Source organism: Leuciscus leuciscus, assembly GCF_965113295.1.
Source record: "Leuciscus leuciscus genome assembly, chromosome: 6".
Lineage (NCBI taxonomy): Eukaryota > Metazoa > Chordata > Actinopteri > Cypriniformes > Leuciscidae > Leuciscus > Leuciscus leuciscus.
The window spans coordinates 45085718-45106880 of NC_138730.1; the positions used below are offsets into that span (position 1 = coordinate 45085718).

Sequence of the window (21163 nt, forward strand, 5' to 3'; positions counted from 1 at the left end):
ATACTTTTTAACCACAAATGCTAGTCTTACACTAGCTGTGATGCGCCACACATTACGTAATCACGTTGAAAGGTCAAGCGTGACTTAGGCGGAAGAACAGACCCAGGGCCCTATTTTAACGATCTGAGACGCAAGTAACTTTGTGGGCGGGTCTCGGCGCTGTTGCTATTTTTCCGGCGGGATAAATGACTCTTGCGCCAGGCGCAAATCTAAAATGGGTTGGTCTGAAGTAGCTTCATTATTCATAGGTGTGGTTTGGGCGTAACGTGAAAAAACCCAATCAGAGCGTCATCTCACATTCCCTTTAAGAGCAGACGCGCTTTTTCCATAGCGGATTGCTATTGTAACGGCGGATTTGCCAGGCGCACGCCAGGAGCGGTTCACAGCCGAGGAGAGCAACGCTCTCGTCACGGCCGTAAAAGACAGAAGTTACATTGAAATGGAGAAACCCACCCAAATTAGCTTGGGTTAAACAGGCGTATGATAATTTGGGTAAATGTGTAACATTTACATTTACATTTAGTCATTTAGCAGACGCCTTTGTCCAAAGCGACTTACAAATTAGGACTAAATTCAGCGAGTCATCATAAAGAGGCAAAAGCAACAACAACGCAAGAAGTGCTCAAAATACGAAGTTCAGGTTTTATTCGGAGTAGCATAAGCCTGATAAGTGATGTTTCAAAGGAAAAGAAATTTTTTTCTTTCTATAAGGTTAAGTGCTCACGGAAGAGATTGGTCTTCAGCTGTCTTTTGAATGTTGTCAGGGATTCTGCATTCCGGATGAGGGTGGGGAGAGCGTTCCACCAGCATGGAACTGTGAATGAGAATGTTCTGGAAAGTGATTTTGTGGCTTTCTGTGATGGAACCACGAGACGTCGCTCGTTGACCGATCGTAGGTGTCTGGTAGGGATGTAGACTCGTAGGAGTGAGTGAAAGTAGGAGGGAGCTGAGCCTGTGATAGTTCTGTAAGCAAGCGTCAGTGCCTTGAACTTGATGCGAGCAGCGAGAGGTAGCCAGTGCAGAGAGATGAACAGAGGAGTGACGTGGGCCCTCTTGGGCTCGTTGAAGACAAGACGAGCTGCAGCATTCTGGATCATCTGTAGGGGTTTGGTTGCACATGCTGGAAGTCCAGCCAGAAGAGCATTGCAGTAGTCAAGCCTAGAGATGACCAGGGCCTGGACGATAAGTTGTGTTGCATGCTCAGTTAGGAAAGGCCTGATCTTCCTGATGTTGTGCAGTGCAAACCTGCATGATCGAGCTGTCTTTGAAATGTGATCTGTGAAGGTCAGCTGGTCATCAAACGTTACTCCAAGATTTCTGACCGATCTTGATGGGGTGATTAATGATGACTCTAGCTGGATGGTGAAGTCGTGCTGTAGAGACGGATTGGCAGGGAGGACGAGAAGCTCAGTCTTTGCCAGGTTGAGCTGCAGGTGATGTTCCTTCATCCATGTGGAGATGTCCGCCAGACAGCTTGAGACCCGTGCAGCTACTGTGGGATCATCTGGTTGAAAGGAGAGGAAGAGCTGCGTGTCATCAGCATAGCAGTGGTAGGAAAAACCGTGTGCCTGTATGATGTGTCCCAGTGATGTGGTGTAGATGGAGAAGAGGAGGGGACCAAGAACTGAACCCTGGGGAACACCTGTGGTCAGCTGATGTGCTCTGGATACCTCACCTCTCCATGCGAGCTTGAAGGACCTACCTGTGAGATAGGACTCAAACCAGTGGAGTGAAGTTCCTGTGATGCCCAGTGATGAGAGGGTGGACATAAGGATCTGATGATTCACCGGGATCTGATGAGATGTAAGCTAGATGTATGCTTTTATAATAAATTATCTATCTATCTATCTATCTATCTATCTATCTATCGTAATAATGTATGATTTGCAAAAATGAAAACTGCTGCTTCTGTGTAGATGAGAGATGCAAAGTGTATGTGCGTTGTGCACACTCTACATTGATTATGGCCAAGCATGCGCCCTTAAAATAGCATATGAATAACATGCGCAACGCGCCACTGACTTTAAACTATTTTTTCCTGGTTAGTGGCGCAATTGTTTTCTAAACCTGCAAAATAGCATGAAGGAACGTTTGCGCCGGAACACGCCTCCTCTTTGCGCTGAACCGCCCCCGGGAGCACAAGTGTATTTTCTAACTTACCGACGTGCTTCTGTGGAGGGAAAAGCGCGCTTTGCGCGGGTGCAAAATAGGAATGATACATGCGTCGGTGTTCAAATTCACTTGCGCTGGGTGCAAGATAGGGCCCCCAGTGTTTACAAAGCGAAGACTAAGTCAAACGCCCTTTACAAACAAAACAAATAAATAAAAGGTAAAAAAAAAAAAAAAAATGTTGGTCGTTTTTGAAGTTGGAGGAGAAAATGAGATGGAGTTTTTCGCCCTTTTTGAACCGGAACACAAACGTGACCTTTCAATGTGTGGCGCATCACAGCTAGTGCAAGACCAGTATTTGTGGTTTAAAAAGTATATAAATGTTTCTTTTTTGTTATAAAATGACGGATGGTTTGTCTAGATAAGACTCTTATTTCTCGGCTGGGATCGTGTCGAGACTTTGAAGTTGCACTGAAACTCACGTTTGGACCTTCCACCTATTGGACCCCATTGAAGTCCATTATATGGAGAAAAATCCTGGAATGTTTTCCTCAAAAACCTTTATTTCTTTTCGACTGAAGAAAGAAAAACATGGACATCTTGGATGACGTGGGTGTGAGTAAATCATCAGGAAATTTTTATTCTGAAGTGAACTAACCCTTTAAGCCTTGTCTGTGTAATAAGGAAAATAAAGACTATTTAGTCCCTGTAACTCTTGCTCATTTTAGGGTTACAACTAAAGGTCAACAGGGTTAAACTGGTCAGACACATTGAATGTTTTGAGCGTTTCTCTTACAGGTCAATCTGTGAGATGAACCTGGAGGCAGAGCTCTTCACCTTACAGGACAGTAACTCTAAACTAGTGGCGGCGCTTCATGAGGCGAACGCCAACGTGGAGCAGTGGAAGAAACAGCTGGCGGCGTATCAGGACGAGACCGAGAGATTACGAGATCAGGTGAAAATATAGAATATAAGATGCTTTCAATGTAACATGGAAAGGGTTGAAAGTGCAAGAGAAACAAGTCAAAACATTTTATTAAAATCCCCCTGTGGTGAAAATCCAGCTTTTAATGTTGTTTATGTGTCTATGTGGTGTTTTTAATACGCTTTAAGACAAAGCATGTGTAAATTCATAAGTCGACAGCATTGCTGAGTATTTCCTCCTTAAAACTGCAGTGAACCAAAGACAGTCTCAAAAACACGCTTTGAAATCGCTGGTGTTTCTGACGTCACAAACTACCTTGTAACCAATCAGATCAACGTGTGATCGTCAACCAGTGGATCTCTGAGCTGAGTGAGTGAGTGGAGGCGGGGCTCATTTGCATATTCATAGAACTGCACATACTAAATGAGGCAAAGGTGTCGAGTTACACAAGATATTTTAAGGCATGAAGAAAAAAAAATTTAAGAAAAAATGTCATTTTGGTGATGAAAGATGAGTTTTAGGTGATCAAATTATTGACTACAGGGGGACTTTAATACATTTACACTACCGGTCAAAAGTTAGAAATAATTAGAATGTTTATGAAAGAAGTCTTTTATGCTATAATGACGCTGTAAAATAGTATTTAAAGGAAAATATTTTACTATATTTTAAAATGTAATTTATTCTTGTGATGGCAAAGCTTAATTTTTCATTGAAAGGAATCCTGTCAAAAATGGTCATGTTTTAAGCAGCAAAAACTCTGTTCTGTTTAACGCCGATATTAATAAAAAACATTATTAATAATTGCGCACCAATAATTGATTATAACTGCAAAATCATCATATTAGAATGATTTGTGAAGGATCATGTGACACTGAAGACTGGAGTAATGATGCTGAAAATTCAGCTTTGATCACAGGAATAAATTACATTTTACTGTATATTCACATAGAAAACAGTTATTTTAAATTGTAATAATATTTCACATTATTACTGTATTTTTGATTAAATAAATGCAGCCTTGGTGAGCAGAAGAGACCTTTTCAAAAGCATTAAATAAATCTTAATAAAAAAAAAAAATTCAAAAGCAAAAAAACTGCAAGAAATGATCCGACTCGCCATCGATCTGAATGGGATTGTCATCATCACCCTTTCCGTGTCTCTCTCTTCACACCGTTTGCTCTCATTATCGCTTCAGAACAGGACTCGTGTTTGAGAGAGGTAGCCCTCGATCTCGCTCCGTCTCTTTGGGACGAGAACAGGCGACCAGGTGGTTGAAAATGGTTCATGTCTTAAGGGACTAGAGAGAGAGAGAGAGAGAGAGAGATGGAGTGTGTGGGAGAGAGAGAGAGAGGGGGAGTGTGTGTGTGAGAGAGAGAGAGAGAGATGGAGAGAGAGATGGAGTGTGTGTGTGAGAAAGAGAGAGAGAGAGAGAGAGAGAGAGGGGGGTTGTGAGAAAGAGAGAGAGATGGAGAGAGAGAGAGAGAGAGAGAGAGATGTGGGATGGTTTGTAGGACAGCGATATCCTACTTTCAATGGCCTAGTTCGGAGGACTGAAATATCACCAGGGGAAGCTGCCAGACCCTCGTTTGGGAAACTTTTTTGCACTTTACATGGTTAAAAATAAGCCAGTCCCTCTTAAGGCTCTCCAAGACCTTGTGAGTGAGTGTGAGTGCATTTGGTTATAATGTTGGAGGATAGAGAGGCACTGCATTTACCTTGAATGAATGGAATAAAAGATGGTGTTGAGAAACATTTGATTGTCATCAGGGCCTTTATTAAAGAGGTCATATCATGCCCTTTTATAAAGTCTTGATTTTCTTTTCGTGCTCTACTAGAACAGGTGTTCATGGTTCAATGTTCAAAAAACACATTATATTCTCCATTGTTGCGGCTCCTCTCTTCCCAGTCTGTCAGTCACGCTCTATTTAGTTCCTGTCTCTATGAAGCCCCTCCTCCTGAAAAGCACACTGTGCTCTGATTGGTTGGCTGGAGCAGTGTGTTGTGATTGGTCGAGCGCTTCGAGTGTGTTTGGGAAATGTCCCGCCCCTTACCATAACCACCAGTTTAACACACTACTAACTAACTCAACCAGGCCCCGCCCCTTTATTCTGCGTATTAATTATTATAATGAGTAATATTGTGACGTGTTCGTTCCCGGAAGAAACTCAAGACTACAATGGAGGCGTTTCAGGAGTTCAGGAACACTGACACTGATATAGAGAATAACTCAACAACATTACACACTAAACAAAGATGAACATGTGACAAAAGCATAACAGGTGCCCTTTAAATGACATTTCTGGTGTTATTGTGGTGATTCATCCTAATAAGTGTGTTGTTTCAAAGCAAAAAAATCACCACTTTTGTTACATTTGACTTTTTCTTGAGAATTTTTTTTTTTTTTTCAGCAAGGACACATTAAATTGATCAGAAGTGACAGTAAAGACATTGATAATGTTACAAAAGATTCTATTTTAAACAAAAAAAATGCTGTTCTTTTTACTTTCTATTCATCAAATAATCCTGAAAAAATAGTACACAACTGTTTTCATCACTGATAATAATCATAAATATTTCTTGAGCATCAAATCATCATATTATAATGATTTCTGAAGGATCATGTGACACTGAAGACTGGAGTAATGATGCTGAAAATTCAGATTTGATCACAGGAATAAATTACAGTTTAACACATTCACATAGAAAACTGATTTTTAAATTGTAATTATATTTAATAATAATTATAAAAATAAATGCAGGCTTGTCATGCGTAAGAGAGTTCCTTCAAAAACATTTAAAAAATCATACCGACCTCAAACATATGAGAGAGAGTGTACTATAGCTGTATATTAAACATCAAATATGACCTGATTGGCTTTGAGTTTGTCATTTTGCACAGCATTTATACTTTATACTTCTGAATTTATATTCAATTAACTTGTCGCATCACACCTGGTTAAAGAGCGTGTCCTTTACTGTCTGTAATGCATTATTCAAATATAATGTGTGAATAATCAGTGAGTGTGTATGTAGGTCAGCTTTATGATGGCTATTATGCTGGAGATTCTGTGTAATGGGTCTGAGTGAAGTTATAAAATGATTTTACGCATCAATGTGTTTGTAAAGAAACGGACAGGCGGGAGGAGAGAAACGAGTGAGTCATTACCTCTTTCATCTGAGCCTCAAAACATTCTGCCAGCGCTGAAAGATATCAATACGAGCCTGTTTTCTGGAAGAACTGACACTTCTGTGAATTAAAGCTGAAGGAAATTAATTAATGAGTATTTCCAGACAGGTTTCTCTGACAAAAGAGTCTCTGTTCAAAGTCTGATGCTTTGTGTGGATAACAGACTGATGTTCATACATTCATGTGTTTCTATTCTGTTGGATGGAGATTAAAATCTAGAGATCGCTATAATTTTTTTAACTTGTAAAAATGACAAAAACACACATCAAAATTGATAAAACTTTAACTAAAATTAAAATATAGATAGAAAAAAATCTGATTCAGAAATATTAGTAAAAGTTATAATAGTATCTCAGTCAGTGTTATTTTAATTAATATTGCATTACTATTATAGTTTTATTTTATTTTAATATTTTTAATATTTTCTGTTATAATTTTAGTTCAAGTTTTAGTACTTTTGCTGTGTTTTTTTTAATGTTTATAGTTTTTATTAATTTTTATTTCAGTTTTAGTTATAGGTATTTTAGTACATCAAGTTCAACTAAATGAAAATGAGAAATAAAATAAGTTTGTTGATTATTTTTATTTCAAGCAACAATTTTTTTATGGTTTTAGTTTTTGTTTGTTAACTATAATAACCATATCTCAATGATGTTAAAATAACATTAATAATAATATTAAATAATAATAATAATACAATTCTGCATAGTCTGGATAGCAAGATAAATATTTACACAGGGTTCACAATCATATAGAGGTCGCTATAACAGTGTAGTTGTGTTTTATTTATAGCATTTGTTAACTCTTTTATTTTACAGCTTTACATGCATTAATACTAACTGTATTAGTAACAGTAAATTATGCATATTTACATGTAACTGACTGTTATGTAAAAGTCAAATACATTTTTACATGAAAACGCATGAAAATATTAGGTAAAAATAATCTGTTAAACATAAAAGTATTGTGTGCAATCATTGAAGACGTTTCTCCTTATATAGAACCTTTGGCATTGTGTTCTTTCAAGTTGAGTCTAGAGTTGTGTATAGAATCTCTGTTCTATTGTTGTGTGTGTGTGTGTGTGTGTGTGTGTGTGTGTGTGTGTGTGTGTGTGTGTGTGTAGGTGTCGGAGCTGGAGGCTCATGGTGGTGGTCAGGGACCCAGTGACATGCTCAAAGATGAACTCACTCAATCCCTGGAGGAGCTGGAGAACTTACTGAAGGCGAAGGATGAGGTGAGACACACACACACACACTCCTCTCTCTCTGTGTGTGACACTCTCTCACACACACAGAGAGAGAGTCACTCACACAAATTCTCTCTCTCACACACAAACACACTCACTCACACACTCTCTCACACACACAAACACACTCACTCACTCACTCACACATACACTCACTCGCTGACACGTACACTCACATTCCTGATGGAGGGGAGAGTCCAGTGACCTACAGATGTTCTTTCCTGAAAGTCACTGTAATCTTCAGCTCAAACTCCTGCTTATAAAACACACAGAACGCGTTCAGCTCTTTCAGCAAGGACTCACTGTATTAGAGATTTCTGCGCATTAATGCATCTCAATTCATTTCAGGAAATCCGGATTCTCCAGAGTAAGAAGTCGAACTACCATGAGCTGGAGAGAGAGAGAGAAGAAGCCGTACACAGACTACAGGTGCTGGAACAGTCACATTCACAATCGCATTTGCATTCACAATCGCACTCACAATCACATTCACAATCGCATTTGCACTCACAATCGCACTCACAATCACATTCACAATCACATTCACAATCGCATTTGCATTCACAATCGCACTCACAATCACACTCACAATCGCATTTGCATTCACAATCGCACTCACAATCACATTCACAATCACATTCACAATCGCATTTGCATTCACAATCACACTCACAATCGCATTTGCATTCACAATCGCACTCACAATCACATTCACAATCGCATTTGCATTCACAATCACATTCACAATCACTTTCACAATCGCATTTGCATTCACAATCGCACTCACAATCACATTCACAATCGCATTTGCATTCACATTCACAATCGCATTCACAATTGCATTCACACTCACAATCGCATTTGGATTCACATTCACAATCGCATTCACAGTCACATTCACAATCGCATTCACAGTCACATTCACAATCGCATTCACAGTCACATTCACAATCGCATTTGGATTCACATTCACAATCACAATTGCATTCACAATTGCATTCACAATCGCATTCACATTCACATTCACAATCGCATTCACAATTGCATTCACAATCGCATTCACACTCACAATCGCATTTGCATTCACATTCACAATCGCATTCACAGTCACATTCCCAATCGCATTCACAGTCACATTCACAATCGCATTTGGATTCACATTCACAATCACAATTGCATTCACAATCGCATTCACATTCACATTCACAATCGCATTCACAATTGCATTCACATTCACAATCGCATTCACACTCACAATCGCATTTGCATTCACAATCGCATTTGCATTCACATTCACAATCGCATTCACAATCGCATTCACACTCACAATCGCATTTGCATTCACATTCACAATCGCATTCACACTCACAATCGCATTTGCATTCACAATCACAATCGCATTCACAATCACATTCACACTCACAATCGCATTTGCATTCACATTCACAATTGCATTTGCATTCACATTCACAATCGCATTCACAATAGCATTTGGATTTACATTCACATTCACATTCACAATCACATTCACAATCGCATTCACAATCACAATACATTCACAATCACAATTGCATTCACAATCGCATTCACAATTGCATTCACAATCACATTCACATTTGGATTCACATTCACAATCGCATTCACACTCAATCACAATAGCATTTGCATTCACAATCACAATACATTCACAATCGCATTCACAATTGCATTCATAATCACAATACATTTATATTCACAATACATTCACAATCGCAATCACAATACAGTCACATTCACAACACATAATTTACAGAACAGAAAACAATGACACATTTAAAGCATTAGTCATTTAGTTTAATGCAGCACAGAAATGGAATAAATGTATTTTCATAGGATTCACAATTGTATAGAGAACCACTATTGTTGTTGATGTTTTGCATTTTTTATATTTACATTAAATTATAATTTTAATAATAACTTTATTAATATTTATATTAATAATAATCTAGCCTAAAAAAATTCACACTTTTCTGAAACATCTCACTTAAGCATGAATGAATGTTATGTAGAAGTCAAATACAATTTCAAAACATTAGGTTAAAATGGAAGAATCAGGTGTTATATTTCTTCATGCAGTTCAGAATCAGGTTTTATATTTCTATGAGTTCTTCTGTATTTTTTTATATTTCTTCATGCAGTACAGAATAAGATTTTATATATATTTTTATATTTCTTCGTGCAGTACAGAATCAGGTTTTATATTAAACAGTATTTACTGTTTATATTAACAGTAAATTATGCATAATTACATGCAACTAATCCTCAACCAAATCCTAACCCAAACTGTAGTAAGTACATGTAGTTAATTAATATTACTCAGTAATTAAATATATAATAACACTGTAACACTGACACCTTAAAATAAAGTGTAACCAAATTTAATAATAATAATGTGCAATTTACAGTGCCCTCCACAATTATTGAACCCCCTGGTAAATATGATCAAAATTGGCTGTAAAAAATAAATCTGCATCGATTATCCTTGTGATCTTTCATTCAAAAAATGTGAAAAATTCTAACCTTTCATTGAAGTAAAAGAATTGAAAGTGGGGGGAAATCACATTATGAAATAAATGTTTTTCTCCAAAACACGTTGGCCACAATTATTGAAACCCTTTTATTAAATACTTTTTGCAATCTCCTTTTGCCAAGATAACAGCTCTGAGTCTTCTTCTATAATGCCTGATGAGTTTGGAGAATAACTGACAAGAGATCAGAGACCATTCCTCCATACAGAATCTCTCCAGATCCTTCAGATTCCCAGATCCATGTTGGTGCTTCTCCTCTTCAGTTCAGCCCACTCATCAGGTCAGGGGACTGAGACGGTCATGGCAGAAGCTTCATTTTGTGCTCCACAACAAATTTTTGTTTTGATTTTGATGTTTGTTTTGGATCGTTGTCCTGATGGAAGATCCAACCACGGCATATTATAAGATTTCTAGCAGAAGGCGTCAGGTTTAGATTTTTTATCTGTTGATATTTGATAGAATCCACAATGCCATGTATCTGAACAAGAAGTCCAGGACCTCCAGCAGAAAAATATGCCCACAGCATTAAAGATCCAATGGTATATTAAATTGTACACATGGGGTACTTTTTATCCTTGTGTTCACCAAACCCATCTAGTGTGTTTGCTGCCAAAAAGCTCTGTTTTAGTCTCATCTGACCACAGAACCCTGTGTTGTTTGAAGATCCAGTCGTGTCTGACAATTAAATTTGCTGGAATTTGTTTTTGGATGAGCGAGGAGGGTTTTTTTTAAACCCTCCCAAACAACATGTGGGGATGTAGGGGTTGTTTGATAATTTTTTTTTTTAGGCTTTCTGACCCTAAGACTCAACTAATCTCTGCAATTCTCCATCTGTGATCCTTGGAGAGTCTTTGGCCAGTCAAACTTTCATACTCGCCGTGCATTAAGACAGTATAGACACACGTCCTTTTCCTGTCAGATTCATAACATCTTTAGTTGGTTATAACTTCTTAATTATTGCCCTGATGGTCAAAATGGGGATTTTCAATTCTTTAGCTATTGTCTTACAGCCACTTTCTAGTTTGTGATGCTCAACAATCTTTTGCTACGCATCAGAACTGTATTCTGTGGTTTTACTCATTGTGATGGATGATTAAGGGGATTTGGCCTTTGTGTTTCCTCATATTTAAACTTCTGTGAAACACGAGGACAGTAGCTGGACAGTTTCATGTTCCTAGTCACCCTGGTGTACTAAAAAAGGTAAATATTAATGGGAATATACTTCAGAGATATTTTACTCGTAAAAAATTCTAGGGGTTTCAATAATTGTGGCCAACATGTTTTGGAGAAAAACATTTATTTCATAATGTGATTTCCCCCCACTTTCAATTCTTTTACTTCAATGAAAGGTTAGAATTTTGCACATTTTTTGAATGAAAGATCACAAGGATAATCGATGCAGATTTATTTTTTACAGCCAATTTTGATCATATTTACCAGGGGGTTCAATAATTGTGGAGGGCACTGTAAATGTTTGTACAACCCAGTTTTGTCTGAGTGTTGATTATTAAACGCATTTAATTTAATTTATTTATTATTAATCTGTTTTCAGCCAAATGCATCCTGATTTTTTGCTTTCTGCCCAGAATTACTATTAAAAATGATTATATTTTATTAATAATTTAGCTTCATGCATTTCTGTAACATTCAACTTAAATGTACAAGTCATATACATTTTTATGAACACACAGATTAAGCTAAGTACATAATCAGGTTTTATATTTCTGTATTTCTTTCTATATATTTTTATTTCTATATTGTTTTCTATTTATTTTTTTAGCACTTTTTATTGCAGGGGAACGGAATAAGATTTTATATTTCTATATTTTTTCTATATATATTTATATAGAAATATTTGTATATTTATTTTTAAATATATAAAAAAAAAATATATATATATATATATATAAAAAAAATATATATATAGTTTAGATTTTATATTTCTTCATGTAGTACAGAATCAGGTTTTATATTTCTATATTTTTCTATATATGTTTGTATCCCTTTTATATTTCTTCATGCAGCATGCGCCGCTGTGAACATTGAACAACGAGAGCACATGCGATATGAAGACATTAGACTAGAGGGTTAATTCCTGTTAAATCAGTGACCTCAGTGACCTCTGTGATGTGTTTTCAGGAGTTGGAGATGCGTAACATGGATCTGGAGCGGCGTGTGCAGAACGCAGAGCAGAACCTGTCGTCAGCGCTGGAAGATCGCGAGCGCGCCGAGAACGAGGTGCAAAGAGTCGTCCAGATCCTCGACGTCAAGATCTACGACCTCAACGACCTTCGACAGAGTCTGGTCAAACTCATCAGTAAATAGTGTGGCGTGAGAGACGCTCGTCGAGGGCTTCAGTAGTTCAGCTTCACTAGTTTCTATCAGTATCTTCTCACTTCTCCTGCTTTCTTTCTTTTGCACTGAAAACTTTCCGTTCAAACTCTAGCAATAACTTCAGTGTCGGTCGAACACGAACAGCGATGTTACGGTACAGGAGGAGACGCTTTATTTTTGATACACTAGTGATGCGTCACGTATTTACAGTATCACAAGTATTCATCTTTATTTATTAGAGGTCACACACCGTGAACAATAGGGAAAAATTATTCACAAATGCATTGCAAATCTCTCCGAATCTATTCTTTCAAAAAAAAAAAATTCATAATTTAAAGTATTAATAATTCAGTTTAGGGCAGCACAAAAGTTGAATAATCATATTTACACAAGATTCATTTTTGCTTTTTTACATTCACTTTATTATTTTTTAATTATTATGATATAATAATTAAAATTTATATTTTTTAATAATATTAATTTAAGGTAACACTTTATTTTAGTGTCCTTGTTACATATGTTTCATGTACTTACTATAGTAAAAACAGTAAATTATGCATAATTACATGCAACTAACCCTCAACCAAATCCTAACCGTAACTATAGTAAGTACATGTAGTTAATTAATATCACTCAGTAATTAAATATATAATTACACTGTAACACTGACACCTTTAAATAAAGTGTAACCAAATTTAATAAAATAATGTGCAATTTAAATGTTTGTACAACTCAGTTTTGTTTGAGTGTTGATTATTAAACACATTAATTAATTAATTAATTAATTAATAAACACATTAATTAATTCATTATTAATCTATTTTAAGCCAAGTGCATCCTGATTTTTTTGGTTTCAGCCCAGAATTACTATTAAAAATGATTATATTTCAATAATAATTTAGCTTCATGCATTTCTGGGTAACACTTTATTTTACAGAGTCCTTGTTACATATGTTACATGTACTTACCATAGTAAATTATGCATAACTACATGCAACTAACCCTCAACCAAACCCTAACCTAACCCTATAGTAAGTACATGTAGTTGCTTATTATTACTCAGTACTTAAATATATAATTACACTGTAACAATGACACCTTAAAGGAACACTCCACCGTTTTTTGAAATAGGGCTTATTCACCTTCTTTCCTACATTTAGATAGGTGGACAAATGCATTTTTGTCTCAGTGCATGCATTGTTTGTTTGACAGGGTCGGCGCTAGCTTAGCTTAGCATAATGAATGGAATCCTTTGTTGCCAGCTAGCATGTCCTGAGTAAAAGTGATATAACCCCCCCCCCCCCCCCCACCTAATTACTTCTTGTGGTCTGCATATTCACAACAAGTAAAAAATAGCGATGCAGATTAACACCAGGCGATTTCCTATGTAGATATTGACTTGGGACTATATTAGGGGGAAGCACAGGTGAAGCACTGCTACTTGGGCGCAGAGATATCACGCCCAAGTAGCAGTGCTTCGCCTGTGCTTCCCCCTAATATAGTCCTTAATATATAAGTCAATATCTGCCTAGGAAATCGCCTAGTGTTAATCTGCATCGCTATTTGTACTTGTTATGAATACGCAGGCCACAAGAAGTAATTAGGTGGGGTTTTTTTTTTTATATCACTTTTACTCAGGACATGCTAGCTGGGAACAAAGGATTCCATTCATTATGCTAAGCTAAGCTAGCGCCGACCCTGTCAAACAAACAATGCATGCACTGAGACAAAAATGCATTTGCCCACCTATCTAAATGTAGGAAAGAAAGTGAATAAGCCCTATTTCAAAAAACGGTGGAGTGTTCCTTTAAAATAAAGTGTAACCCATTTCTGTAACATATAGTCATATACATTTTTATGAACACTAAAAGATTAAGCTAAAAAAAATATATATTAATCATTACTCTGTGAATCGGAAGTCTGCTATAGAATATTATGAACTGAAACTAACTTGTAGCAAATACTTTTGTCGCTCAAATGCCAAACTTTTGGGAGAGACGAGCAAAAAAAAGGAAAAATTCATCAATTATTATTTTTACAAATTTTTTTTTTTTTTTTAATGGCTGTGTGTTTTCTCTGTATATGGATGTGCTCACAGCTGGAGTGTGTAAACCAAAGACCAGCTCGAATCTTCATACTGTGGAATGCTTAGGATAGATACAGGACATTGATAGAAAGCATTAAATAGATGCAGCGTTGCCACAAAAATATACATTAGGTAGAAATAAACAATTGCTCTGTTATTATAGAATATTAAGATCTCTCAAGGGAGTTTATACTTGTATAAGAATAGCTGTAGTTGTTCATTGAGGAATGGATGCTGAATGTGCTTGAATGCATCTAGTGTCGTTGCGTTTACAGTGTATTTGTGATCGACAGCACAAGAAACCAGTGTTAAGTGCCAACAGCCTGAACAACCACAGGGTTTGTGTTCCTTTGCTTTTGATTTTAGGGTCAAACTTTTCTATTTCTTCATGCGGTACTTGAGTATGTGTACTGCTTTGTATCTTTTTGGACAATGAAAGCATGTGTGATTTATGATTTGGATGTTTTTCAAGGACAGAATCTCCTCATTTTCTGCTTGCAAGCGATCTGAAGTCTGACTCGGATGAATGCGAGAGACACACGTGCATCTTTAAGTGTGCGGGACTGAGATCATATATTCTGCAGCTCTCGATTAAAACTATGACCGTAGATTTCATTAAGAGTCAAGTCTGTGTGTGATGTCCTCCGAGTTTAACGAAAACTTGCTAAATAAATTTGTTTTACATTGTATTACCAGTGTGAGTTACTCGGTCATCGTGCATATGCTCAAACATCTTGCCAAACCAATATTTAAATTAATATTTGGTCTTCTGTTTTCTGTGATTAGAACAATTAGTGCAAAGAACATTTGAAAAACGCACCAAAAATTCCAATCAATAAACTATTTCTTAACTGTGTTAAATACGCTTAACTTTGCTAAATATTACATTTGTTCAATTAAAAGGGGTGGTTGATTATGATTTGACTTTTCTAACCTTAGTTAGTGTGTAATGTTGCTGTTTGAGCATAAACAACATCTGCAAAGTTACGACGCTCAAAGTTCAAAGCAAAGGGAGATATTTGCTTTTAAAGAAATGGCTTTTTAAGGACTACAACAAACGGCTGGTAGAGACTACACCACATTCCTCCAGGGTTAGTGACATCACCAACCCTAGAATTTACATAAACCCCGCCCCCGGGAACACGATTTATAGATTATCAAGACAGAATATGCTAATCAATGACTAGACGATAACTACACATAAGCTTCATAAATTCATCAACTAACCATTCAGAAATGTTGTCTACATGTTGTCACTTCTTCTCGAGTCTCTCCATCTTTCTGACTCCGGTTTGAACATAAAAGGCGAAAAGTTTTTGACATGTTCAGTGCATGTGTGTGTGAGGTAAAAGGACACGAGCTCTTGAAGCTCCGCCCCCTGTGCCGGGAGCAGCAGCTCATTTGCATTTAAAGCGACAGACACAAAAACTGTTTTTGCTCACACTCAAAAAGTGACAATTTTAACATGCTATATACAAATATCTGTGGGGTATTTTGAGCTGAAACTTCACACACACACATAATTCATAAGTAGTACTCAGTTTTGGAAATTCAGAGTTTAAATACTTGCATGCAAAAATAAATTTTCAGTGTTCACTTTTGGAAACCGTTTAATGGACCTTGGTCAGATTTTAAGGGGGTTTGGGGTAAAATAGCTCATACGTAAATGCAAAAATGCCCCAATTATGATAGTTTTGTTGTATTTAACGTATTCTAGGTCTGTCATTAAAATATTGCATATTATAGAGCTATTAAAACCAAATATTGTACCCAAACCCAATATTATAAATATACCATATACTATGGTTTTACAACCTCTATACAACTATTTTTACACAGACAAGGAAAAGCACAATATAAGTGGACAAACTCAAGGCGACGGTTTTCAACAAGACTTTATTTGAACACAGAATCTCCTGCGGTTCCTGAAGCGTAGCATCGCCGCTAGTTTACTTCAGCTTCTTCTTGGGCCGCAGGTTGTTGGTGTGGCCACACTTCTTCTTACGGCAGTTCACGGCACGGGGGTGCAGACGGGCGTAACACCTGAGAGCAGAGCATCATGGGATACATCATGAGATGATCAACTCAACGGATCCATCACTAGACTGAGAGTGAAGCCGGGTGCGATTTATAATAGTCCTTTACGATTGCTGCATGTCAGACTGTACGAACATGATCATCGCTGTAAGTCACACTGTACGACAGTCAAGACGCGTTAAAAACAAACACGCAAGAAAACTTGTCCATCAAACTAGATTTTACATTACTAGATAGGCAAGTGTTTTTAAAGCTTCCCTCAAAACGTACTTTATGTAAGTTTTTATTTGATTACTTCAAAAATTATATACCATTTACTTATGAAACTTTTGATAACATTTTATATTTGTATTGTATATTTTGAATGTACTTATGAATGCTTTTCTTTTATATTATTGTATTTTACTTTTATCTTTTCTTATTTTTGTGAAGCGCTTTGAGATTTAACTTTTAAAGGTCCCATATTGTACACCTTTCTGAAGTTTTATTTTAGGTTTTGATGTCCTTAAGAATATATATTTGAGGTATAAGTGCCATAAACCATCTCAATATATTTTTACAGCTCCTTTCTCAGGAGCTCGGCCAAGAACCTGTCTACTTAATATTCATGAGCCTCTCTTCTGATTGGCCTGTTGTTTTCTGAGTGACCCATCATTGGTGGGGGTGGAGACTGAAGGCGGTGACGGAGTAGTTCTGACATCACACTTATACAGAAGTCACAACGGCTCTACTTTATGCAGGCTGTGTGCATTTGTCTGTGGATTGACTGTTTTGAAACTTATATGGTATAGTTTCATCGCCCCTAGACCTCTGCTATCATGGAAAAAGCCAGGAAATTTCAGTTTTGACAATATGGGACCTTTAAAGGCACTATGGAAAATAAAGTTTATTATTATTATTACTATTATTATTATTTTACATCAATCATTGACATGTTCAGTGACTAACAAAGATAATTTGACTGTCGCTGGAGAGTCACTGCAGGACTGAGAGTCAAATCTTCTGAAACTGCCAGAATTTGATCGCAACCGTCATTAATCGGCTGTCGGTGAACATGTCAAACTAATGATCAAAGACTTCAGATCTTAGCCTAGGACCAGAGAAATCTTTTAGGATTGGCGCAGTGTGCCCTCGGCTTAAATCACGCGGTCTTACTTGCGGCAGATCATCTTCTCGCAGTTGTATTTCTGGGCCAGCTGTCTGAGGGAAGGCTCGATGATTCCTCCTCGGAGACGCAGGACCAGGTGGAGGGTGGACTCTGAGGAACACAGAAAACCAGAAGATAAAATGATGCTGTCGTCGAGACCAACAGCAAGTGTTATATTGGGTGAACTCAGGTTGATTGGGACACTTTTTCATGGGTTCGTACAGACACTGTAAATTCCAGGACTTTCATTGACTTTTAAGCACTACTTTTTGGGGGTTTCAAGGACTACAATCAGAGATCAAAACAATATCTTTATCTTTCAAATAAAAAAAAGGCTCATGCAGTAATCTCACTATACTTTAACAATCCACACAAACACTTGGATATGCACCTAATAATAGCGTACATTTATCTAGGTCAACGTTAGACATGTAAAGTTGCTAATTACATGTTTCAAATGATAAGCCTTATGTGACCCTGGACCACAAAACCAATCACATGTCACACGGGTATATTTGCGGCAATAGCCAAACAATACATTGTATGGGTCAAAATTATCAATGTTTCTTTTATGCCAAAAATCATTAGGATATTAAGTAAAGATCATGTTCCATGAAGATATTTTGTAAATTTCCTAACGTAATTATATAAAACATTTATTTTTGAGACTGAATGCTGCACAATTGTGAACAAATGAACAACTTTAAAGAAGATTCTCAATGTTCAGATTTTTGCCCTCAGTTTCCAGATGTTCAATAGTTGTAGCTCGCCCAAATATTGTCCTATCCTAACAAACCACACATCAATGGACAGCTTATTTATTCAGCTTTCAGATGACTTACAAATCTCAATTTAAAAAATGTTTACCCATGTGACTGGTTTTGTGGTCCAGGGTCACATATCTGAGATGGATGGATATTAGGCAAACGTTTGGATTTTCTGCCTGACATACTGTTATCACATGGACATATCATTAATGATCTGTCCCTCACCGACTTCACATGTTTTTTTTTCTTTGAACCAACCAACCAACCAACCAACTAATAAAATGTTTGGATGGCCAAGACTCGACTATAAGGAGGCAGACACTGGATAAACACCTTTCTGGATGTTGTAGTCTGAAAGTGTGCGACCATCTTCCAACTGTTTGCCAGCGAAAATCAGACGCTGCTGGTCAGGTGGAATACCTGTGAGGAACAAACACACATCAGTGGGCCGACCAGAAGAAAACACACACACATCATACTTGCTTAATTCAGACTGTATTTTAAAACTAACGCCAGACAATCCATTAAAGTTCATCCTCACCCTCTTTGTCTTGAATCTTGGCCTTGACATTCTCGATGGTGTCGCTGGGCTCGACCTCAAGGGTGATGGTCTTACCGGTTAAAGTTTTCACAAAGATCTGCATTTTGCCACTGTCACAAAAGAGAGAAAAAAAAAGTCACAATCACTTTCAGCAATATGAACACACAGTAAGACAAGCAGCAAAAATACCAGTTTCACATTGGGACATTCTTTGGTACATATTAACAATTATTAATCAGTGTCATCTGTAATAAAATAGTACTTCCATGTTTTTGTGCGTGTACCACGGTAATACTCTAAGATACCTACCAAGAGTGTATATATATCAGTACTGTTCTAAAGTTTGGAGACATTACTATTATTAATGTTCTTATGCTCATCAAGCCTGCATTTATTTGATCAAAAGTACAAAAACAAAAAAAGAGAAATATTAAAATTTTAAATAATTGTTTTCTCTTAATATACTTTCAAATGTAATTTATTTCTGTGATCAAAGCTGAATTTTCAGCATCATTACTCCAGTCTTCAGTGTCACATGATCCTTCAGATTTATTATTATCAGTGTTGTGCAGCTTAATATTTTTTTGGAACCCGTTATATTTTTTCCAGGGTTCATTGATGATTAAAAAGTTAAAAAGAATAGCATTTATTCAAAATATAAATCTTTTCTAACAATATAAATCTTAACACATCCTTGTTGAATAAAAGCATTAATTTCTTTCAAAATAAAAATAAAATACTGACCCCAAACTTTTGAACGGTAATGTATATTGTTATAAAAAAGGAGATTTATATTTTAAATAAATGCTTTTAATAAATAATTTTTTTAAAACGTTTTATTCATAAAAGAATCCTAAAAATAAAAAATCACGTTATAAAATAAATGATTAGATAAGCAGCACAACTGTTTTCAACATTGATGATTAATCAATAATTTATATACTAAGCATATTAAAATGATTTGTGAAGGATCATGTGACACTGAAGACTGGAGTAATGATGCTGAAAATTCAGCTTTGATAAATTATATTTCAAGGTGTATTAAAATAAAAAAATACAAATATTTTAAATTGTAATAATATTTCACAGTATTACTGATTTCTCTGTATTTCTGTTCAAATAAATGCAGTTTTGATGAGCAGAAGATACTTCTTGACCGGCAACGCCATTATATGACCAACTATCGGAACAACTTGAGCGCTTTCAAGTAATATATATGCATGTAATATAAATTTCGGGTGATTTATTGTATGTTTAGTGTAAATTCCGCGTGTTTTCATGAGAGGAGTTTCTCTCACACACACATGGCAGAAGCGGCCATGACACTCCATCACGACACATTACACTTCAAACCACACAAAAGCGTCTAAATCTACCGCACAACAAGCTTTAATCGCACCATTCACAAACATAAACGTCTAATGTAAATATTCACCGAATCGCGCGAGTGAATAAAGAGGGAAAAGACGACAAAATAAAGCAATCTCACGGACACGAATCCTCACCCTCGCAGTTGCTGCTGGTCCGGGCGGAAAAGACCGACGCGTTTCTCGTGCCTGAAGATCGCGTGTATTTGACCGTTATCGAGGGTTTACCGCCGCCTGCAGGATTGGAGCGGAACTGCAGCACGTGTTAGTTCACCATATTCCATCAGGACTCCGAAGAGTAAAATAGTTAAATATGTGCTCGTTTTATGTAACTACATACTCGACTTCGGTATTTTTGGTGACAAGCTTTAATTGTACATTGTGTGAATGAATCTATGTCTGAAACCCGCAATTGCTAAAAATGCACGTATAACTCGAGCTGTTTCAAGCCTATTTCACAGAAAACACACAAAAAAGCAAACAAAAGTGTTGCATAGAAATCTGCAGAAATCTATTAATGTTGGGGAGCTCAAAAGAGCCTAAATAAGTTTTAATTCTACATATTAAATTAAGATTATTAAATAACTATATCAGTCAAAATATCACTGTTATAAATGTTTTTGTCCAGCAATTAGTTTTGACTGTCAAAGTGATTAATCACATCTAAAATAAAAGTGTTGATATATACACTTCCGGTCAAAAGTTTTAGATCGGTAAGATTTTTTATGTTTTTAAAAGAATTCTCTTCTGCTCACCAAGGCTGCATTTAGTTGATTAAAATACAAACAAAAACAGTAATATTGTGAAATATTATTAGAATTTACAACAGCTGTTTTCTATGTGAATA

General features: G+C 36.5%; 2 protein-coding genes across 3 annotated transcripts in view; one reads left to right on the forward strand and one right to left on the reverse strand.

Moving 5' to 3' along the window:
• The window catches only part of LOC309501132 (homer protein homolog 3), a 40055-nt gene extending 26542 nt beyond the window's left edge, over positions 1–13513 (forward strand). The window contains exons 7-10 of one of the 2 annotated variants that reach the window (XM_082173171.1): positions 2908–3064; positions 7348–7458; positions 7819–7899; positions 12177–13508. In XM_082173171.1, the coding sequence (XP_082029297.1) occupies positions 2908–3064; positions 7348–7458; positions 7819–7899; positions 12177–12362 (535 nt within the window). In that variant the 3' untranslated portion in view covers positions 12363–13508. Of the gene's footprint in view, positions 1–2907; positions 3065–7347; positions 7459–7818; positions 7900–12176 lie in introns of both variants that reach the window. The other variant, XM_082173172.1, reaches the window with a different exon arrangement.
• Positions 13514–16334: 2821 nt separating this feature from the next.
• Positions 16335–20509, reverse strand: uba52 (ubiquitin A-52 residue ribosomal protein fusion product 1). Its single transcript, XM_082173282.1, has 5 exons — positions 20455–20509; positions 18950–19059; positions 18742–18828; positions 17650–17752; positions 16335–16500 (listed from the first exon to the last, which is right to left on the reverse strand). Exons 2-5 carry the CDS (start codon positions 19050–19052, stop codon positions 16407–16409), a joined length of 387 nt encoding a protein of 128 aa, XP_082029408.1. The 5' UTR covers positions 19053–19059; positions 20455–20509; the 3' UTR covers positions 16335–16406.
• Positions 20510–21163: the final 654 nt, after the last annotated feature.

Excerpts from the sequence above, each read along its gene's own strand:
- uba52 (XM_082173282.1), bottom strand. The coding sequence starts at position 19,052 with ATGCAGATCTTTGTGAAAACTTTAACCGGTAAGACCATCACCCTTGAG. Across the intron at positions 18,829-18,949 it reads CAAGATTCAAGACAAAGAGG|GTATTCCACCTGACCAGCAG; the intron begins GTGAGGATGAAC and ends TGTTCCTCACAG. Across the intron at positions 16,501-17,649 it reads GAGAAGATGATCTGCCGCAA|GTGTTACGCCCGTCTGCACC; the intron begins GTAAGACCGCGT and ends CTCTGCTCTCAG.